This window comes from Juglans regia, chromosome 4, assembly GCF_001411555.2.
Source record: "Juglans regia cultivar Chandler chromosome 4, Walnut 2.0, whole genome shotgun sequence".
NCBI lineage: Eukaryota > Viridiplantae > Streptophyta > Magnoliopsida > Fagales > Juglandaceae > Juglans > Juglans regia.
Window position 1 is genome coordinate 34034060 of NC_049904.1, and position 20729 is coordinate 34054788.

A 20729-nucleotide genomic window follows, 5' to 3' on the forward strand; every position below is an offset into this window, starting at 1 on the left:
AATTCCTTTATTATCTCTTCGAAAAAATAAACTTCTACTTTTTTTTCTCTGTTTGTTTTCCTCGTGTATCCAAGAAAAACAGATCTTGCAGAGCATTGTTCCAAGTGGAAATATTTACTAATATTAGAGCTGTACAAATCTCGTATAATCCTTTTGAAAATACTGGAATTTGTGCATGCCTTGGATTCAATAGTACGCCTCGTTAAATAAATGCTTTTGACAGGTGAACGTATATGGCTTGGCTTTTGAAAAAGATTTTAGCTTAACGTCTGACAAGGGTCTTAGACGATTCCGAAAAACATAATTACAACATCAAAGCAATCTTCAACAATCAATGCTTTATTTCTTTTTAAGCCGGTAACTTTATACAACCCCTTTATTAACAGAAATTCAAACACAATAAAAACCCAGAACTTGCACTGAGTCTTGGGCACTTGGCTATTAATCAGACAAGCTAATTTCTCAAAGCTAGAAACCACTATCAAAAAGAGTAGGAAGAGTATCAATAAACTACAAATGTGGACTTTGATTACCTAAGAAGGAATAAATAGATAAAAATAAAGGGAATGAAAGAAGTTTTTTTCATTTTTATGGGAAATCCTAAACTCTTGGATAGCGTGAGCGTCCTTTCTTCTTTAGGAAGTCCGGAATTTCCACAGAACCACCATCAGTGAAAGAGGAGGGGGGTCGCCGATTAGTTCCACGGGGGATGTCTCCTTGTGCTAGGGGACTAGCCTGCATATTAATCATAACCCAGTCAGAGTTGACAATTTTGTGTTTGTGTGTGTGTCCGTGAGAGAGAGCCCGCCCCCGGGGGGGATGGGGCGTGTTGGGTTTTACCTGGTGGGGCTTCCCCTCACTGTCTGCTTGGCGTTTGAATCCAGTAGCAATTAAAGTTATACTGACCTGAATTATGAACCAAAACAAGTTAGATTCCATTATGTAGATCGCCTTGTATCCTGGAGTTCATATTCAGGTCAAAACATTATGGCAGTGTGACGTGTATTAAAACTGAAACATGCGAGAATGACCACAGGGATTGTTATAATAATAATTCATTTCTCTGGCATGATTTAGCTAACATGCAAAAACAAAAGGTGTAGAAAAAGCCCTCGGCATGTAACATGCAATTCATGCACTCCCTACCAGAGAGAGCATACATTTTTGCTCTTAGTAAACAGAAAATTGCAAAACCAGACAAATAGCAGAAGCATATAATTTAATTCACAAGATGAACTTGATAGCATTTCCACCACAGAGACGGATTTACCTATGAATCACTCTTTTTCTCACTAAAAGGAAATCTTAATTATATGAATGATACACTCAAAATGATGGGGCCACACTGTTGCAGGTATGTCCATGATAGAATGTTTCCAGATGAATAGAACTTTACCCTGCCTGCCTATATAAGGCTAAGCATTAACTTACTTGTCCACTGATGGACGGGTCTATCACTGCTCCAAAGATTAAATTGGCAGTTGGGTCCACAAGGTCATATATGATCTCTGCAGCGGCATTTACCTGTGACATTACATATGGAAATTGAATATTAAGAAAGAGAAATACAGTATCACAGTCTGTATTAAAACTAGACCACAATGCAGAGAGAAGAGAGCAGAATTTCAAAGTTATTAGGCAATTCAAGACAATTTAATCTCGACCAAGTAAATTCTCTAAAAAAGAACACCACAACCGATTGAATTAGAAGGCCAAGCAAAAGTGATTATAATCTCCTTCCAACAGTACATTGCTGTTTTGTTGGCTCTGAGACAAGATATACATAATAAGATTGCAACGCCTTTCCAGCAGGTTAGAATTGAAAAAAAAATAACATTTAAATTTCAATGGGCCAAGTATACTTCATACAGCCTATGCTTAATTAATAATCCAGATTATGGAATTTAACAATGGTAAAAAAAAAAAAAAACATATATAATAAGAGCAGCACCATTATGTCTCAACAACCCTCAACACATCTATAGTATGTGAATACAACCAGACAAGTATATGAATACAAACATAAGTGACCGTTCTCTTGAAATTGATAGTTCAGCAAACTTTAGGCTGCAATATACATTTAGCGTGACTGTTACCGAGATGACTTTAACAGTTGACACATGCATTTGGATTAATTTTGGGGAATCTCTAAAACGTTTGAGGCAGAAAGAAAGATACAGACACAGATAACACCTCAGAGAGAGAGAAAGAGAGAGAGAGAGACCTCATATAATGTTAAATCGCTTCCACCAGTTATATTCCACACAATTCCAGTAGCCCTCTCTATACCAATATCCAGTAAAGGTGATTGTATGGCATTTAATGCAGCATCTCTCGCCCTAGTCTTCCCTACACAGAAACAAGCACCACAAAATATGAGTGTTGTACGTACAAATAGGGGTGTAACTGGTCCGGTCCCGTCCGGTTTTGGATAAAATCTAGGACTGAACCGGTATATACCGGTTTTGTAGTTTTCAAAACCGATTACGCACCGGTTACCCTCCTAAACCGGTACTTCCGGTTTTACCGGTTTCCAGTTCGGTCCGGTCCGGTTTTTCGGTTTTTTTAAAATGTAAATTTCACAATTTGTCATTAAAAATTTGTTTATAAAAAAAAAAAAAAATTTGATTTAAAAAAAACTATTTTATACTTTTATTAATATATTAGACTATATAATAGTATTAATATTAGACTATTGGTATAGTTATAAGTTATATATTAGTATTAATTATAAACTTTTAGTGATTTAGTATTAACATTTTATGTAATAATTTATAAATTATAATAAGAAATTATTTCATATATGAATATATATGTTATATATAAAATTTCACATAAAAATTTATAATTATACATTATATATAAAACTTATATATATTAATATTTAATATATATAAAACTTATATATAAAAATATTATTTTTTATTTTTTTTAATCAACCGGTCCGGTCCGGTCCAAAAAATCCCGGAACCGGAACCGGAACCGGAACCAGCCGGTTTTTACATTTTAAAAACCGGTTCCGGACCGGACCGGTTCAAAACCGGTAAAACCGGTCCGGTTCGGTCCGGTCCGGTTTTCCGGTTTGAATTTACACCCCTACGTACAAACTTGATGAGAACAGACCAAGAATTCTGGTTAAAGAAGCTCAATCAAAAGGCATCCTTGGGAAAATGAACTGCCAATAGCATGTTCTATTTATTCGCAATATTATCAATACCAACATACTATTCTAGAAACTTTTGTATACATGTCTCACTGCTTGAAGATCAAAGTACAGGTGGTGGAAGAACTACTATCTAGCAACCATGACAAACTTTTGAAGACCCATGAGCATAGGAGCTTAATGCATTTGTGACCGTTTTGGGTGAAATATAAACAGTCCATATACATAATTTTATTTTCTCTAGTTTTCCTTTACTTGGTCTGATTTTGGTTTGCATATTCTAGGTGATGGTTTGTTATCATGGTATTCCTTCAGCAAGCATAAGTGAAAGTTTATTAATAAAATTAGAGCTTTGTCCTCTTTCTTAAAAAAAAAGACTGTTTTGCCAAGCCCACTGTTGCATTGCATAACTTTCCTATTTGTCAACTGCCTGAGCTGAATTTGATTACTAATTCATGCATGCAGCACTCTCGTTTAACTTTCATCTAAATTTTCAGAAAGATAACTAGAGTTATGGATTGAACACCCATTTATATCATGCAATCCAAATGCGGATTCATTCCCACATAAGGCCAGGGACACCCGGTTAGAAAGGGATTAACTTCTATTTCATTTTTTCAAAAATTATTTGCAATATGCCAATAGCCAGTCCATCTTCACAAGAATCCTAAAATAATGAGATAAGAAAAACTGATCCAAGAAAAGCTAAGCTCCCATCTAGATTAAGTTCACATTTTAAGAAAAAAATGTGATTTGGCCTGTGATTAATCATCCAAATTTCAAAACATTAATTGTCCTGAGTTTCATCTGTTGTCTTCTAGATCTAACTGAGGACTTTTATTTCTAATATTTCATTTTTAATTTTTCTTCTGGTTAGGCAGTCAGACCAGAGACAGGCCTCAATCTACCCTGACTGACTATGCATCTTATGGCATCAGAATTCTAAACAATCTTGTAAGAACTAGCTCGAAATTACCAGTTGCAGTTCCTATCCCCATCAATGAAGAACCTGCATTTGCCATTATAGCTCGTACATCAGCAAAATCGACATTTACTAGTCCTGGTATCTGCAATTAAGATGACTCAGAAACAGTAAAAGATTTTTTTTTTTTCTTTTTGATCAGTAGAAACAGTAAAAGATTTATAGAGCAAAAGTCATCAACCCTTTTTATTTAATCAGAGATACCGCTGATCAACACACTGCTCAGAAAATATTACTCAGAAGCAACCCCCATATTGCAAATTGTGCATATCAGATCATTTCAATATAAAAAAAATTAAGAGGTTCTAATATGCTCATAGAGTATATCAGTAATATGAAACTACGATTTGCCCTTACTATCGCTCTATGGCGATGGATTTTTGAGAACTGCTTTTGATCAAAAGTAATAGAAGTAACTAAGTATTTATTGAAGTATAGACATCATCACTAATTTAAGATACTTGCACACTAGAATGTGAACATGCATTTCTCAGTCTTTCCCCACATTCACTATGAATATGAATAAAACCATCAAGAATCAAGAATCAGAATTTACTATTGTGGTCTATGAGAAATCAAAGGAAGGAAATAAAAAATCAAGGATTCTGCTCTTTTTTCTTTTGTTCCTTTTTTCATCAATTAACTTACATTTAATATTACAATTATTATTAGAGGAATTTTATGCATCAACCACTATTCACTTTCAAACCCCACACCTATAGCTTTTTTTTTTTTTTTATAGGGTATGAGGTGTGGGATAGTGAATAGTGGCTGATGAGAAGAATTTTTCTTATTATTAATATCACCATGTGAAGTACGAAAAGGAAAGAATGCAAGGATCTTAGAAAAGGTTCTTAATGCATCTCATACCATAATTATGTCAGAGATACCACGAACACCTTGGCGGAGAATATCATCAGCAAGGTTAAATGCTTCTGTTACTGGGGTAGACTGGGAAACTGCAGTCAATAACTTGTCATTTGGAATGACTATTAGCGTGTCAACATTGTCTCTTAAAGCTGCAATTCCTTCCTGGGCTTGAACTGCCCTCCTTCGTCCCTCAAAAGAGAAAGGGGTTGTGACAATACCAACAGTCAATATACCCATTGACTTTGCAACCCCAGCAATTACAGGAGCTCCACCAGTGCCAGTTCCTCCACCCATTCCAGCCTGAACACATAGAAGTTAAAAGTCCTAGATAGGAAAAGAACACCAGCATTGCACAGACGAAATGGAGCTGCTAGCACACATCATCTTTGTTTTTAACAAAATAAAACCTATGATTTATGGACAGGGACACAATTTTCAGGAGTTGACAAGCAAGCCCACTTTTGGACACATAAACCATCAAATTATTGACACGGGGACACAGCTACGTACAAGCAGAATAACAATGAAGGCGAACTAATCAATGAGCTATAAATGAATATAAGACAGGAGGAATGTCTCACCATTTTACACATAGACCTTATTCAGCCCAGAGGTCACATTAAATAATTTCTTTATAACATTTGTGAACATCGTAAAAATCCCAAAGCATATAATGACAAGATTTTTTTTTGATAAGTTAGAATTATATTAGGCACAATGTAATAGGCGAAGCCCGAGTACACAGGAAGTATACAAAAGAAACACCTAATTACATGCTAAATCTTTAAAATAACGAAGACAGGAACACGTTTACAGCCCCACCCTTGAGTACAATAGCAGAGAACCAGCTAAGTAAAGTACTCATAAAAAACTTCCAAAATGCATCCCTATTGCGTTCCCGGTCATTAAAACACCTCTCATTTCTCTCTAACCAAATGCACCACATAATACACAAAGGCATCAATTTCCATGCAGCTGCCACTTGAGAGCAAGTATGAAGTTGAAAGTTGGTCCAGCTTGCTAGACAATCAGCCACTGCTTCTGGCATAACCCAACACAGCCCAACCCTTCCAAACACACCATCCCACAGCACTTTAGCCATTTCACAATGGAGTAATAAATGGTTCACTGATTCCGCTTCTTTCTTGCACATAAAGCACCAATCCAAAACAATCATTCCGCGCTTCCTCAGATTATCTATAGTCTGAATATTCCCTATTGCTGCTGTCCATACAAAAAAAGCCACCTTTGATGGAACATGGACCTTCCAAATCCTCCTCCAAGGAAAACCAGTATGGTGCTGATTTAGTATCACCTTATAAAATGACCGCACTGTAAATTTTTTAGAGGCTGTTTGTCTCCAACATAGTTGATCCCTACCCTGTCTTCTTATCTCCATTGAGTACAACTGTCTAAAGAAGTCAGTAACCTCCTCTACTTCCCAATCCTGGGCAGATCTGGATAAGCCTACATCCCAAAGCACCTCTCCATTGGAAAAACCCATCACCTCGGAAACTGCAGCTTGCTTATTAGTCGCCAATCTGAATACAACCGGAAATGCTCGAGACAATTCAATGTCCCCACACCAAACATCAGACCAGAACCTGATTTTTGAACCATCACCAACCGAGAAGTTAACTTGTTTCCAAAAACGACCCCAACCTTTCCTAATAAACTTCCATAGGCTCACTCCATATGACGCCCTGCTCTCCTTGGAACACCATCCTCCCCAATCACTACCATACTTGCAATCGATCACCCCTTTCCACAAAGCTTCCTCTTCCCCATGGTATCTCCATAACCACTTCCCCAACAACGCCTTATTAAAGCTACATAACCTATGAATACCCAGCCCTCCGTTAGCAAGTGGGCGGCAAATTTTTTTCCAACTCACTAAAGGAATTTTAGTCTCCTATCCCAGGCCTCCCCATAAAAAATCTCTATACAATTTTTCGATACGGTTGGCGACACCAACAGGTAAGGGGAATAGAGAAAGAAAGTAGGTAGGGATATTAGAGAGAATACTCTTTATAAGAGTAATCCTACCCCCATCCCACACGTGTTTGGCCTTAAAAGAAGCACCTAGAGGTAGTCCCAAATATTTTATGGGCAGAAATGCAACTTTACACCCCAGGAATTCAGCCAAGTGATGAATATTATGGACATCTCCCACCGGTACCAACTCCGATTTACTTAAGTTCACTTTTAATCCCGAGATGGCTTGAAAACATAGCAGGACAACCCTCAAAATTTGAATCTGTTCCCCAACGGCCTCACAAAAGATGAGGGTATCATCCGCAAAGAGCAAGTGTGATATTGTAGAGATGCCACTAGAGTTAGTTCCCATTGAAAAACCCGAGATAAAACCTGCACCCACCACTGCTTCCACCATGCGACTTAAGGCTTCCATAACAATATCAAATAGGAAGGGGGATAAGGGATCCCCCTGCCTCAAGCCTCTAGAGCTTGGAAAATACCCACAAGGCTGCCCATTAACCAATACAGAAAAGCGTATAGTTGAAATGCAATGACTTATCCAGCCACACCACTTTTCTCCGAAACCGCATCTTCTAAGCATATACAACAGAAAATTCCAGTTTACATGATCGTATGCTTTTTCCATATCCAACTTACAAAGAACTCCCGGAGCCCCTTCCCGCATGCGACTATCAACACATTCATTTGCAATCAGCACCGAATCTATGATTTGTCTTCCTTTAACAAATGCATTTTGGGATTTAGAAATGATCTTCCCCATCACTTTGCTCATTCTATTTGCTAACACCTTTGAGATAATCTTATAGACACAACTTACCAAGCTAATTGGGCGGAACTCCTTCAACTCCAAAGCACCCGCTCTCTTAGGAATCAAGGCTATAAAAGTGGCATTCAAGCTCTTCTCAAACTTTTGGAGCTCATAAAATTCATGAAAAACCTTCATCACATCCCCCCGCACTATCTCCCAACAATCCTGAAAAAAAGCCATAGAGAAGCCATCCGGCCCTGGAGCTTTATCTCTCCTCATTCCACACACCACCCGATGCACCTCAAGCTCTTCAAACGGCCTTTCCAGCCAACTTGATGAAGAATCATCCACTGTTGCAAAGCTCAATCCATCTATCTTAGGTCTCCAATCTTCCGTCTCACTGAGGAGGGAACTAAAATACTGCACAGCATGCTCTTGGATCTCAGCGGGAACGGAAAGTAGATTATTTTCAGTTCTTAACATCTCAATGGCATTGTTACGTCTATGGGAATTAGCCATTTTGTGGAAGAAGCTAGTACACTTATCCTCCTCTTTAAGCCAAAGAACTCTCGACTTTTGCCTCCATGATATTTCTTCCCTTAAAAGAACCCTCTCAAGTTCTATTTTGACTTCGTTCATCCTAGATGAGCTCTCCTCGCTATCCCCATCAGCTTCCAAGGATTGAAGCTCTTCCCAAAGGGCTTTTTTCTGCTGCTCAACATTCCCAAAAACCTCCTTATTCCAAACCTTCAAATTAGTTTTTAAGGCTTTGAGTTTACTAGCCAAAACAAAACTAGGAGTCCCCACAAACTGATATGACAGCCACCAACTTTTTACCTTATCAATGAAGCCCTCTACTTCTAGCCACATATTCTCGAACTTAAAGTACCGTTTGCCCTCGTGTATGCCCCCACACTCAAGAATAATGGGGAAGTGGTCCGAACCTATCCTTGGAAAACGTTTTTGGCATAACTTCGGATAATAAGCTTCCCACGACAATGATACAAGAAATCTGTCCAATCTAGAACTGCCTCTAGAATTGGACCACGTATACTCACCCCCCACCAACGGCAAATCCAGCAATTCCAAGTCAAAAATCAGCTGTGAGAAAACCTCCATAGCTGTAGTTATTGAAGAGAGACCCATCCGCTCACTTGGGAATCGGATTATATTGAAATCCCCACATAGACACCAAGGAAGATCCCACATGTAGTACAACCCAGAAACTTCATCCCATAGCAAATTCCTATCCCGATTCCTATTGGGACCGTAGACACTTGCTAATGCCCACAACCACCCATCTTCCACGTTCCTTAATACACATGCCACCAAGTAATTTCCAATGCACTCTTCTACCATCTCGACAACTCTACTATCCCACATGACAAGTACACCACCAGAGGCCCCCGAAGAGGCTAAATAAGTCCAGCCTACAAACGAGCCTCTCCACAAGCTACTAATAACATTCCTGTCAACACTTTCCAATTTTGTTTCTTGGAGGCATACAATATCAATCTTCCAACTATGAATAATGGACCTAATGCGAAGGCGTTTATTGACATTATTGATCCCCCTTACATTCCAAGACATAATTTTAGGCTTCATTAACAAAAATAACTTCCCTCCCCTTAGATCTGCTCCTCCCAGAAGTACCCTCCTTATTGTCATAATTAATAGAACAATGCAATCTTCTCAACTCCCGCTTCTTTTTCACAGATGACTGCTCAACCGTGGATCGACCAGCTTCAATAGCAACTAGAAGGGCCCTCAATTGTTCTTCATAGCCATCATAAAAGAGACCCACACAGCTTTGGATTTTCTCCACTTGTTTAAAAACCCAATCTGAGGATTCCTCAGACACCATCTGAAGAGGAGTCATCTGTAACGGAGACGAACTATCCATCTCCTCCTCATAAACAGCTACTACGAGCTCTGGTTCCGAAACCAAACAATTTCCCCCCTCCACCATAGATGTCAGAACCTCGTTATGTCCCTCATCAGCCTCAATAATTTCCCCTGCCTCCCTATCCATAACATGGTTGATCAACATCAGCTCACCCGAAGCTTCCAACTCTATCTGTGCCAGTGGTGGAATCAGCTGCGGCTCCACAACACTATCTGGGTCTGAGCCGAAATCATCTTTCCTATGCAATCACTATAACTCCCCAACATAAGCCCATCTGAGGCTTCCAGTGAGCCTATCGACTCTTTCTGTGACATTGCTGGAAGAGTCTGAACTAATATCGGCTCCGTAACAGTGTCTCGGGACTGAACCGAAACTGTTTTGCCTTTGTTCCTATCAGAATCACCTCTACTCCTCGTGATTGACGTCGGAATCTCCGTGTCTACTGCCGTCGACCAAGTCTGTACAGAATCCAAGGCATTTGTTTCTGATCTTGCCACAGAACTACCTGGGTTCACCTCTCCATGCTTCACGGACCCTGCTACCTGCGGCTGTTCTTCCGTCAAAGCTTCGATGACCTTCGACGTCGCCGTCTGAGGCTTCGCCGGCCACGGTGGCACTGGCCCACCCGTCTCTGAGTCCACCCCGACCTGCGACTTCTTCCTCCACGTCAAACCTTTCGGTTGGTTGGACTCGGGTCGGATACCCTGTGTGGACTGGCCCTTCCCTTTCGGCCTCCTTTCCTGTCCTACACCCAAGGCCTCAGTCCCTTGTTTCACAAGATCAGACTCCGGCCCACTCCCTAGACCCGAGTTCGACCCCATAATTTCTTTACCCAAAACGCACCGTATCAAACCTTTGACTTTAACAGCCATCTCTTCCAAGGCAATCTGCATATCCCGCAAATCACTCAACATACTCAAGTCATTCTGCCCAGACACACCTCTGCCATCACCCTCTCGTCTCTGTGCCTCTACCAAACCAGTCACTTCACCTACTCTATTCAGCTCTACCGAAGCAAGATTGCTCACTACTCGAGGTGTCTGCACAACCTCCTTGTATGACCGAGCCTCTGTCGACGAAGATGGTGGACCTCTCCCCTGAGCACCTTTGCTGCCCACCTCCCTCACGACCACTGCAAGCTTCCTCCACCCCATTCCGTCCCTTTCCCCAAGGATAAAGATGAAGCTCCGGCGCCCACCACCACTGTACTCCACTAGGGCCAGAAAACTACCACGGGGGTTGGATCCCTTTTGCACAATATATCCCCTGTTACCGTCCCTATAAGCAGAGTAGTATACCTTACTTCTAAGTTTAGAACATTCCTCCAATGACCTTGAGACCCAGCGTGCTGTGTCCCAACCCAACCTCAAGGTTTGTGATCCTTTCCAACCCCTCTCCGTGATAAGCACTTCATGCCCCTCCGCCCATATCTCAAACACCTTCGATTCTATTGCTAAACTTCGCATGGAGGACATTAGTAAAATACAGACAAAGCTTCTGTATTAACCTTAGTTCTTGAACCTCCCACAAACTAAAGCAAGCTAAAACCCCACAATACAAAACCCCACAAAACCCGTATGAACTTAACACCCAACTGAACTACATTCTAATCACCACAACTGAACTTAACATGCTAGAACATCCATCAATACCATTCTGAACTTAACACCAACTGGACTACATGCTAATCACCACAAGGAACTACCAACATTGACGACCCAACACCAATGACAGGATTTTGATGCAAAGACATGATGTTATTGTATTATACGTTACAATCTCCATTGTTTCAAATTTTTAAGAATAATAGGATCTACCAAATCTAGCTGGCTGGATGAAAAACAAGAAGAAAGTATTGGATGATGACAAGCTTGGATTGAGTAGGTGGAAGCAAGGTTCAGCTAAAGAAATAAATGATGTAAATAGGTCCATCTTCTCATATAAAGCCAATCCATCAGTCTATACACTTGCAGACTTACATACCAACAAATAGAATGTGTAGCTCACAGGGAATAAGTTCCACTGGGCATGAGAAGGGTGTACTAAAAATAAGGAATTATCTGCCAAAAAAAAAAAGTCTTTCACACAGCCGTGGTGATATTATTATTGATGAGAAGATAAAAATACTCTAACAGAGATTATTCTAAGCAAGCCCCACAGAATGACCCACTCACCACAAGATCAGAATATTGATATGATTTCTTTTTTATTGATAAGTCATGGTATTGAGATTACAGATTTTCGGCCAATTAGCCTAATGAATGGTACATACGAGATTATTGCAAATGTGCTTGCTAATCGTTTAAGTGGGGTCTTGGAGAAGATTGTTATTAAGCCTCAAAATGCATTTGTGAATGGTAGACAGATTCTTGATGCGGCTCTAATTGCTAATGAATGTCTGGACAGTAGATTGAAGATTGGTAGCTCAGGGCTTATGTGTAAGTTAGATATGGAAAATGCGTATGATCATGTTAATTGGGATTTTCTTATATATCTACTGGGTAGGTGTGGGTTTGGGGAAAGGTGGAGGTCTTGGATCAGCTGGTGTATATCCACGACAAGACTCTCTGTGTTAATCAACAGTAGCCTAGAGGGTTTCTTCTCGAGCTCTCGTGGTTTAAGACAAGGGGATCCGTTATATCCTTTACTTTTTGTTATTATTATGGAGGCACTAAGCAGGATGATCTCGGCTTTAGTGACTAATGGTTTTATTAGTGGCTTCCAGATTGGATTGCTGAGTAGGGGTATCACTACTATTTCGCATCTGCTGTTTGCAGACGATACGCTTATTATGTGCGAAGCCTATCAAGATCAGTTGAGGGCTATGAAGGCGCTACTGCTTTGTTTTGAAGCAGTGTCTGGTTTAAAAGTGAATTGTGATAAATTCGAGTTGGTGCCTATTGGAGAAGTTTAATATATAAGGGAGTTGGCTGGCACACTGGTTGTGAGATAGCGTCTCTCCCTATGAATTATTTGGGATTACCATTGGGTATAGCCCCGAGAGCGCGCTCTATTTGGGATACAGTGATTGAAAAAGTAAAGAGGAGACTGGCAGGTTGAAAGAGAATGTATTTGTCAAAAGGGAGCCGGATTACGCTAATTAAGAGTACACTTTCTAATCTACCCACTAACTTCTTATCCTTATTCCCTATACCGACAAGTGTGGCGAGTCGTCTTGAGAAGCTATAGAGAGATTTTCTATGGGGAGGCTTAGGAGAAGAGTTTAAATTTCATCTAGTCAAGTGGGAGATGGTGTGCCGTCCTATCTCTAATGGCTTTTTGGGTCTTAGAAATTTGAGATTGTTCAATCGGGCGTTACTTGGCAAATGGTTGTGGCGATATATCAAGGAGCCAGAAGCCTTATGGAAGACTATGATCGAGAACAAATATAGTGATTTAGGAAAGGGTTGGTGTACTAGAGAAGTTAGAGGAGCCTCTGGAATGGGGCTATGGAAACACATTAGAAGAGGATGGGAGGTCTTTTATCAACACACTAGACAGCAATTAGGCACAAGTTCCAAAATCAGATTTTAGAAGGTATTCTACAAGACTTGTTTCCTACACTTTTCTTGATTGCAAATGCTAAAGATGCAATGGTGGCGGAGGTTATGGAGGTCACAGGAAGGAACATTCACTGGAATATCAACTTCAATCGGGCGGCACAGGATTGGGAGATGGGGAGTTTTGTAGATTTTTATAGTCTCTTGTATTCTTGCCGTCCAAATTTTCAGCATGAAGATGATCTGTGGTGGAGTCCAACAAGGAAATGGGTGTTTACTGTTCGTTCCTTCTACAAGGTACTGACACAAGTTCCTGAGATATAGTTTCCTTGGAGAAAGCTTTGACGTAATAAGGCTCCTCCCAAAACCTCTTTCTTTATGTGGACAACGTCTTTGGAGAAGATTCTAACTACGGATAATCTGAGAAAGAGGAAGATAATTATTGCAGACTAGTGTTGCATGTGTAAAAGCGGGGATGAGTTGATGAATCATTTACTTTTACATTATGAGGTAGCCAGGATTATATGGGATGAGGTGTTTAACAGAATGGACATAGCGTGGGTTATGACGAAAACCGTGTTGGATGTTTTGGCTTGCTGGACCTCAATTCGAGGTGTACGACAGATCAAAGCGGTTTGGAAGATGATTCTTATCTGTATTATGTGGTGTCTGTGGCAGGAGTGCAATGAGAGGATTTTTGAAGACAGAGAGATCTATGGCAGAGCTAAAAATGTTATTTTTTAGGACTCTTTGTACTTGGACCATTGTTATGGACTTTAGTGGCATGGATTTTCATGACTTCTTAGTTTCTAATACTCCTACATAAATAGGGCATATTCTGACTTTGTAATTGACAGTTGATTGGATTAATAAATACTTATTTTACTTATAAAGGTATAGAACAAATGTTAAAGTCATCATAGCTTAGCTAAAGAGAAATTGAGTGTACCGTAACAAAGACCATGTCCGCTCCATAGAGTGCCTCTTCTATTGATTCTTTGCTTTCTTTCGCAGCATTCATGCCAATCTCTGGATTCCCACCAGCACCAAGACCCCTTGTAAGCTCCTGGCCAATTTGCAAGCGGTTCTTAGGAAATACAGGCGACATTTTCATGGCTTGAATATCTGTGTTGACGATCCAGAACTCCACACCCTTCATTGCACTCTCTATCATGCGGTTAACTGCATTTGATCCACCACCTCCAATTCCAATAACTTTGATCTTGGCTTCATTGTAATTATTCTGGCTAGACATGACTCCTAAACTCTCAACAGTGCCACCTGAACTATCCTTTCTCGGGTTGTTCACAGGATTATTCCCGTCCCCTCTAAGCAATGAAACCTCAGGGTGTAGATTCAGAAAAGGGTCTTTGTTGTGATAAGGACTAACACTCTGGGAGTTGGCGGAACAATTAAACTGAGGAAAAGTCGACTTTTGACGACCACCCAAAAACCAATTCTTCTCCTCGGACATTTTCACACAGCAAACTCTCCCAAATTGATTCTCCATTAGTGTTCTCCCTCCTATTACAGCTAATACCCCAGTTGGGTTTCGAGTACTAGAAGGCATCAAACTCGTTGGCATACAAGACGTCATGATGTAATGGCAAAACTCAAATCTCAGATATTTGTAGCTAATGTAGGTCAGGGAATTTCAAGGCCTTAAATGGCTGGAATTCCCGATATTAAACCGAATATCTCTTCCAAACCTGCTCATAAAAACCCAGCCGATCAAAACAATGCCCAGCATTAGTTAGATAACCACGTTATGGAAGCTATAGACGGTACGTCCATTTGTAATGGCCTACTACAGATTACCACGAAAATACAAGATCCCAGAAATGCTAATATGTTTGTAGTTCACGAATAAAGAAACAAAAAGAAAACTCCTAGAAACAATACAGAATAGCATCAGACGCGTTTTTCCGGAAGATAATTATAATCTTAGGAACAATTTTTTTTCCGCGCATAAAGTCTAGAGCAAACAAAGAAGCAAAAGTAGTAAAATGAGACACCATTGTGGACCGGAAATAGAATGAAGAACTAACTCCAAAAATCATCAAGGAAAATGCATCAAATTGAAGCAAGATAGACAAAAAGGGACCTGGGTTTTAGAGAAAGAGAGCTCAGAGAGCCAAGCAGTCGAAGGAAGCAGAGAGAAGAAAATCTCCTAGAAGCATTTGGACGGTGAGCCCAAGGGGTCTCTCAGTCTAATAGGGGTACTGTCTCTGTCACACACACACCTCTCTCTCTCTCGCTTGGTGACCAACAAAAATCTACTGAGAATAGTTCCTTTTTCGGGGCTCGGACGAAATGACGGAGTTAACCTTGTTGTAGGAACAAAAGGGCACGACGGTCTTGGCGTTTGTACTGTGTAGTCTCTTTCTCGCGGAGAAGGTGGAACCGACGGCGGCGAGGCGCTAAGCCCTGTGCTTAACGGATGACGACGCCGCCGACGCTAGAATTCGCCTCCTGCTACGACAACGCCGGCGGCCCTTCGGCAGATAGGGTATCAAGACCGGTGGATGCAACAGCTTGTCGTACACCCTCAACGGCGCTGGTGGGTCTCTCTTCCCCTTCTATCTGCATTTTAGCCTTTTCAACTCTTTTGCAATAACATTTATTTGGTATTTTAAAAAATTTCTGAAATTTCGAGGCTACGTTCGTTTGGATTTGAAATTTACAGGAGATAATTGCTAATTCGGTTTTGATATATCTAATGGGATCTGATTGAACATCTTACATCCTGTGTTCCCGATTGGCTTCTGCGAAAATAAACGACCTCCATTTTTTTTATCTCTTTCAGTGTTAATTGTACTTTGTTCCTTCGAAAACTCACTGCCTCTTTGAGCAGCCATATATGGATTATGATGTACTATATTGGTTTAGTTAGAGTATTGTCTTTCTAAAGTTTAAAATTTAGTTAGAATCTTAATTTTTAATTATAATATTAATTTTTGATTAAGTGAGTTTATATTAGATTAGTTATCTTAAAATTAAAATAATAATATAATAATATATATTTTAATAATATTTTACAAAAAAAATTTCTTTTAATATTTTATAAATACATTCTATATATTAATTGAATAATTTATTTTTTACTTAAAATTAAAATTATTATTTTCCAAGACTTCAAATTATAATTTAATTTAATAAGCCATATCCAAAACTTATTATTGTTATTATTATCATTCATTAGTCTCATTGATGAAAATTATCATTCGTTAGTCTCAACTAACAATGGTGGCTACAAATTAAAGAACGAAAATATATGCTTTCTTTCCATTCCCATCCCTCCACAGTACATCTTATCTTTTTTTTTACCTCTATCTATACAACAACATGGTTACCCTCTCACTTATCAACCCCAACAAATAAAAGAGAAAATGCAAACTCTTATGATATAATAGATTACAAATTTTTTTTTTTCCTCAACTCCTTTTGATCTTTCTAATTTCATACTTGCAAAGAAATTCATGTTTTTATAGGTCTATACAAGCCGTATCCCATAAGAAGTACTCCAATGATATCAACATGGCATGAGGCTGCTCCTTTATTACCATTGCTCCTTTGTTCCTCGTTTGAGTTCCACAATCACAATCACAAAATACCAATTGCACACTCTTAAGACTACTGCCTAAGACTAATCACAATCACATAATACCAATCACAGAAATTTGAATCACAGAATACCAATCATAGAAATTTGAATCACATAATACCAGTCACAGAATACAGATTCAAGAAATTGAAAGCATTAACCTGTCAAGAATACAGATATTGCAACCATGAAATATCCTTGTGAAATACCTGAGTTCATCGAGGGAATATGGCGTTGTTGATCTCGACAATCTAGGGCAAAAATCATGGCTGGAGAGAAGTCTAGATACTCTATGTTGTTGATGCCTTCAATGGGTTCTCTGCAAATGGAAAGAAAGAAAAATCTGGAGGGAGGGAATGAAAAAGACGTGGGTTGGTCTGCAAATGGGTTCTGAGAGCGGAAAGGAAAAAAATTTGGACTTGCATTGGCAGAGAGAGGGTGCGATTCGGCAATGGTGTAGAGAGAAGACGAAAATGGGAGGGAGAAACGAGAGGGTGCGATTCGGCGTGAGAGAAAATGAAGAGAAAAAGAAAGAAATGGTGCGATTCGGCGATTGTGCGATTCGGCAGGTTGAAGAAGATGAAGCCGAAGGATCAACATGCTAGGAGCTTTTGGGAGAAGAAAGGAAAGATGAGGGAAATGGGGCTCTTCGGGATGAAGAAAGAGAAAAGCACGAGGGAAAGAGAGATTGAGGTAGATAAAATAATAAAATATTACTTTCCATAACCGTAACTCGCCATGTTTGGAGAGGACTCAAGATTTACTGTAGCTCAAGTCTTAAGCTTTGGACCATTATCTAGTCCAATGTAGAGGTTTTTTTTCACAACTAGCTAAAATTTGGACTTGCATTGGCATTTGGCTAGGTCATTGCCAATGCTCTTAGGAGGCAAAGATTAATGGATCATTTTTGGTCTCCTCGGGCCTTTTGAGGGGACACTTCGCTTCTTCGATCAATTGTCCTCCAAGCAACCTCAGGACATAATCTACAACATCTTTCCTAGGACCAGCATATTGCCTCTCGAATATTCAGAGAGTGGCTTTAAGTACGACGCTTCGGTTGAGACCATAAAGAGTAAGATGATGTATGGTTGGTTTGCAGCTTCAACTTCCCAACCCGTATCTAGGATGAGGAGCACTACATGTATCAGTTCTCTTTCTCATTTTTTCTCCCTTATGTAGCAGTTCTCTTAGTTTTGATATAAAGTATAAACAATACATTCGTTATGCACATTAACTTAGGGTTTACAACAAATCAAGAAACCGACCTAGACCGATTCAGACGGGCTGCCGGAGCTCATAATTGGTGGAGAACTAGTAGGCGTGCAGCAGAAAATAGAGAAAATCAATATCGGTCGGTTTGGCATAGGTTTGAACCGCTGAACCGGCCGACTAAAGAAATTATTATTATTATCTTTATATATTTTATATTCAAAACGACGCTGTTTTACTTAAGTTTAAGTAGAACGACGTCGTTTTAAATGTGTTTTTTAATATTGTTTAATTCATAACGTATTAAAAAAAATTGTAAGTAGAACGACGTACCAAACAGCATCGTATCGAAATAAAGTCGTCTTCTTCCTCGCGTCGTCTTCCCAATTTTCATCCTCTCTCTCTACTCTCTCAGACGAAACTCGGTCTGAGAATCGACCGTGAACTGCCAATGAAATGAAGCATCAGTTTCGGCTGGTGTTTCTCCTCCCCGTCAACTGGTTTCGGCCGATTTTCTCTTCCAAAAATTAAGCATCGGCGTCGGTTTTGTCCAAAAACCGAATCGAATGGGTCGGTTTTCACCCCTCGGTTAACTTGCTAAATAATTTCATGAGATTTCCCAGCCTTTTGGACATGCTATTCTTCTGCTAACTATGCCTCTTTGGTTGTTCATGTGCTGGAATCTGTTATCTGAGCTTTTGAAACATCTCCTCCTTTACTTACCCTAAAAGACGAGGAATTGATTCATTTAGAGCTTGTTTGGATAGAGAAACGATCTTATCTCATCATTATAACTTTATCAAATTTCTACACAAAATATTTCGATACAAAATTTTCATATAAAATATAATAAACAATTCAATTTTTTTAAATCTTAAAATAATAGTAATATTAAAAAATAATATTTTATTTAACTCATCTAAAACTATCTTTTACCTCAATATCCATAGAAGCTCTTATTCTTTCACAGGAATATTGTTGAACTGATTTTCAAGTCCGTATGGCTTTGTGAATAGGATGGATGAGATAGGGAAGTTAATTTGACGAGATGGTGGAGGACAAGCGACAAAAATAATGACTGATCCAAAGGCACGCCCAAGACAAGTCTTTTGGACTCGTACGCCCGAGGTTTGTATGCCTACATATCTCTATATTATAATAGCTAGCAAGAAACTTTGCAAAAGTCAATTTGGAAGATACATAGAAATGCAGGTATTGCCTATATATCACACACTATATATAGAAACGTACACATTTGAAATTTCAAGTCTTGTGGGAACCACTCAGAAGGTACAAGGAACCCTCTTCCAGCAAGGCCTTAGTAGTCGGACTTCGTTTCTTGCCAAACAATCCTACAAGTTCAAGGTAACAACGTTGATTCATTTCACACACTAGCACACGGAGAAGATACATGCAAGATCTTGACTTTTTCCTCGACTCTAAGGCTTTAAATTAAGCTTCAATCATTGCTACAGATCATCAGGAAAGAAATCTTGGATCTGAAGTTCCCAGCCATGTCATGTGGAAGGTATGGTTGCGGGCGCCATCTAGTTTTCATCTTCTGGCTCCTCTGCATTGCCACCTTTATCTTCAGTATTTCACTCTTCATCTTCTGGCTTATCTTCCTTCCAAGAGAGGTGAAGTTTTGCGTCACACAGGCATCGCTCACGCAATTCAATTTCACCACTACCAACAACACGCTCAACTATAAGCTGGCACTCAACATAACTTATAGTTGAGTTACAGAAAAAGGGTGGGTGTACACTACGACGGGATTGAAGCCGTTGCTTATTACAGAAAAAAGTGGTTCTCAACCGTAAGATTGACACCATTTTACCAGGGGCACAAGAACACGAGCATTTTGAGTCCCATTTTTTAAGGGCAGCAAGTACTATCGCTTAGGGGTCGTGACCTTTCCAAGTTTGGACTTGAAAAGACTGTCGGGGCTTATGGTATTGATGTAAAGCTTTCCGTTCGGATAAGGATCAAATACGGGAAGATCAAGACTGCCAGATTCAAGCCGCGTAAGATTGATTGTCCCTTGAAAGTATATCTGAGCACCTCTAATGGAACAGCTGCTGATCAAGATTTTAGGACTACCAAGTGTGGCAATGTTCATTTCTTCTCAGATCATGATGCCATCGATTGAGACAACCCAGTTATGTAAATTGTTCATCTCGAGAGATAAAAATAGAGTATACTAGTTTTTCTTATCATGATTCTGTTTTGGATTGGGTGACTCGAGATCTATTTTAAGAGTCGTGCTACACCCATCCATCGATATGGATAAATAGCCTTTTTATTTTTTCATCATTTTTTTTTTCATACTTTTTTTTATATTCTTAAACATTTTAAAAAATAAAAAAACAATCACAAATTTATGTAAAAACACTTTTTTAACAATAAATAAATAAAATATAATAAAAAATAAATAAAACATCAATCGGTGACTTTTGTAGTGCTACATCTTACCAATCTCGTTTATTTTTTAAGATGAGATGAGATGAGATAAAAGTTAAAAATTGAAAAAATTATTTTTAGAATATATTTTTTTAATATTATTTTTGTTTTAAAATTTAAAAAAATTGAATTATTTATTTGATTTTGTGTGAAAATTTAAAAAAATTATAATGATTATATGAGATAAGTTGTAAAAATAAACGAGATGTTATTTGATACCATAAAGACATGAACAAGTGGAGTGCCTTGCTCGGTAAAAAGAGGGAGTCGAGTCCGTTCCGTATTGATC

General features: G+C 39.1%; 1 protein-coding gene and 1 pseudogene across 1 annotated transcript; one reads left to right on the forward strand and one right to left on the reverse strand.

Moving 5' to 3' along the window:
• Positions 1 to 323: 323 nt before the first annotated feature.
• On the reverse strand, positions 324 to 15842 carry LOC109002434 (cell division protein FtsZ homolog 2-2, chloroplastic-like). Its single transcript, XM_035689390.1, has 8 exons — positions 15272 to 15842; positions 14117 to 14876; positions 5016 to 5315; positions 4140 to 4230; positions 2225 to 2349; positions 1432 to 1524; positions 841 to 906; positions 324 to 735 (listed from the first exon to the last, which is right to left on the reverse strand). Exons 2-8 carry the CDS (start codon positions 14762 to 14764, stop codon positions 601 to 603), a joined length of 1458 nt encoding a protein of 485 aa, XP_035545283.1. The 5' UTR covers positions 14765 to 14876; positions 15272 to 15842; the 3' UTR covers positions 324 to 600.
• On the forward strand, positions 15632 to 20209 carry LOC108983861 (annotated as a pseudogene).
• Positions 20210 to 20729: the final 520 nt, after the last annotated feature.

Bases quoted from the DNA above. Each gene is read 5' to 3' on its own strand.
- LOC109002434 (XM_035689390.1), bottom strand. From the start codon at position 14,764: ATGACGTCTTGTATGCCAACGAGTTTGATGCCTTCTAGTACTCGAAAC. The intron at 4,231-5,015 runs GTATGAGATGCA...TCTTAATTGCAG, and splicing joins GTATCTCTGACATAATTATG to ATACCAGGACTAGTAAATGT. The intron at 2,350-4,139 runs GTAATTTCGAGC...GTTTCTGTGTAG, and splicing joins GGGGATAGGAACTGCAACTG to GGAAGACTAGGGCGAGAGAT.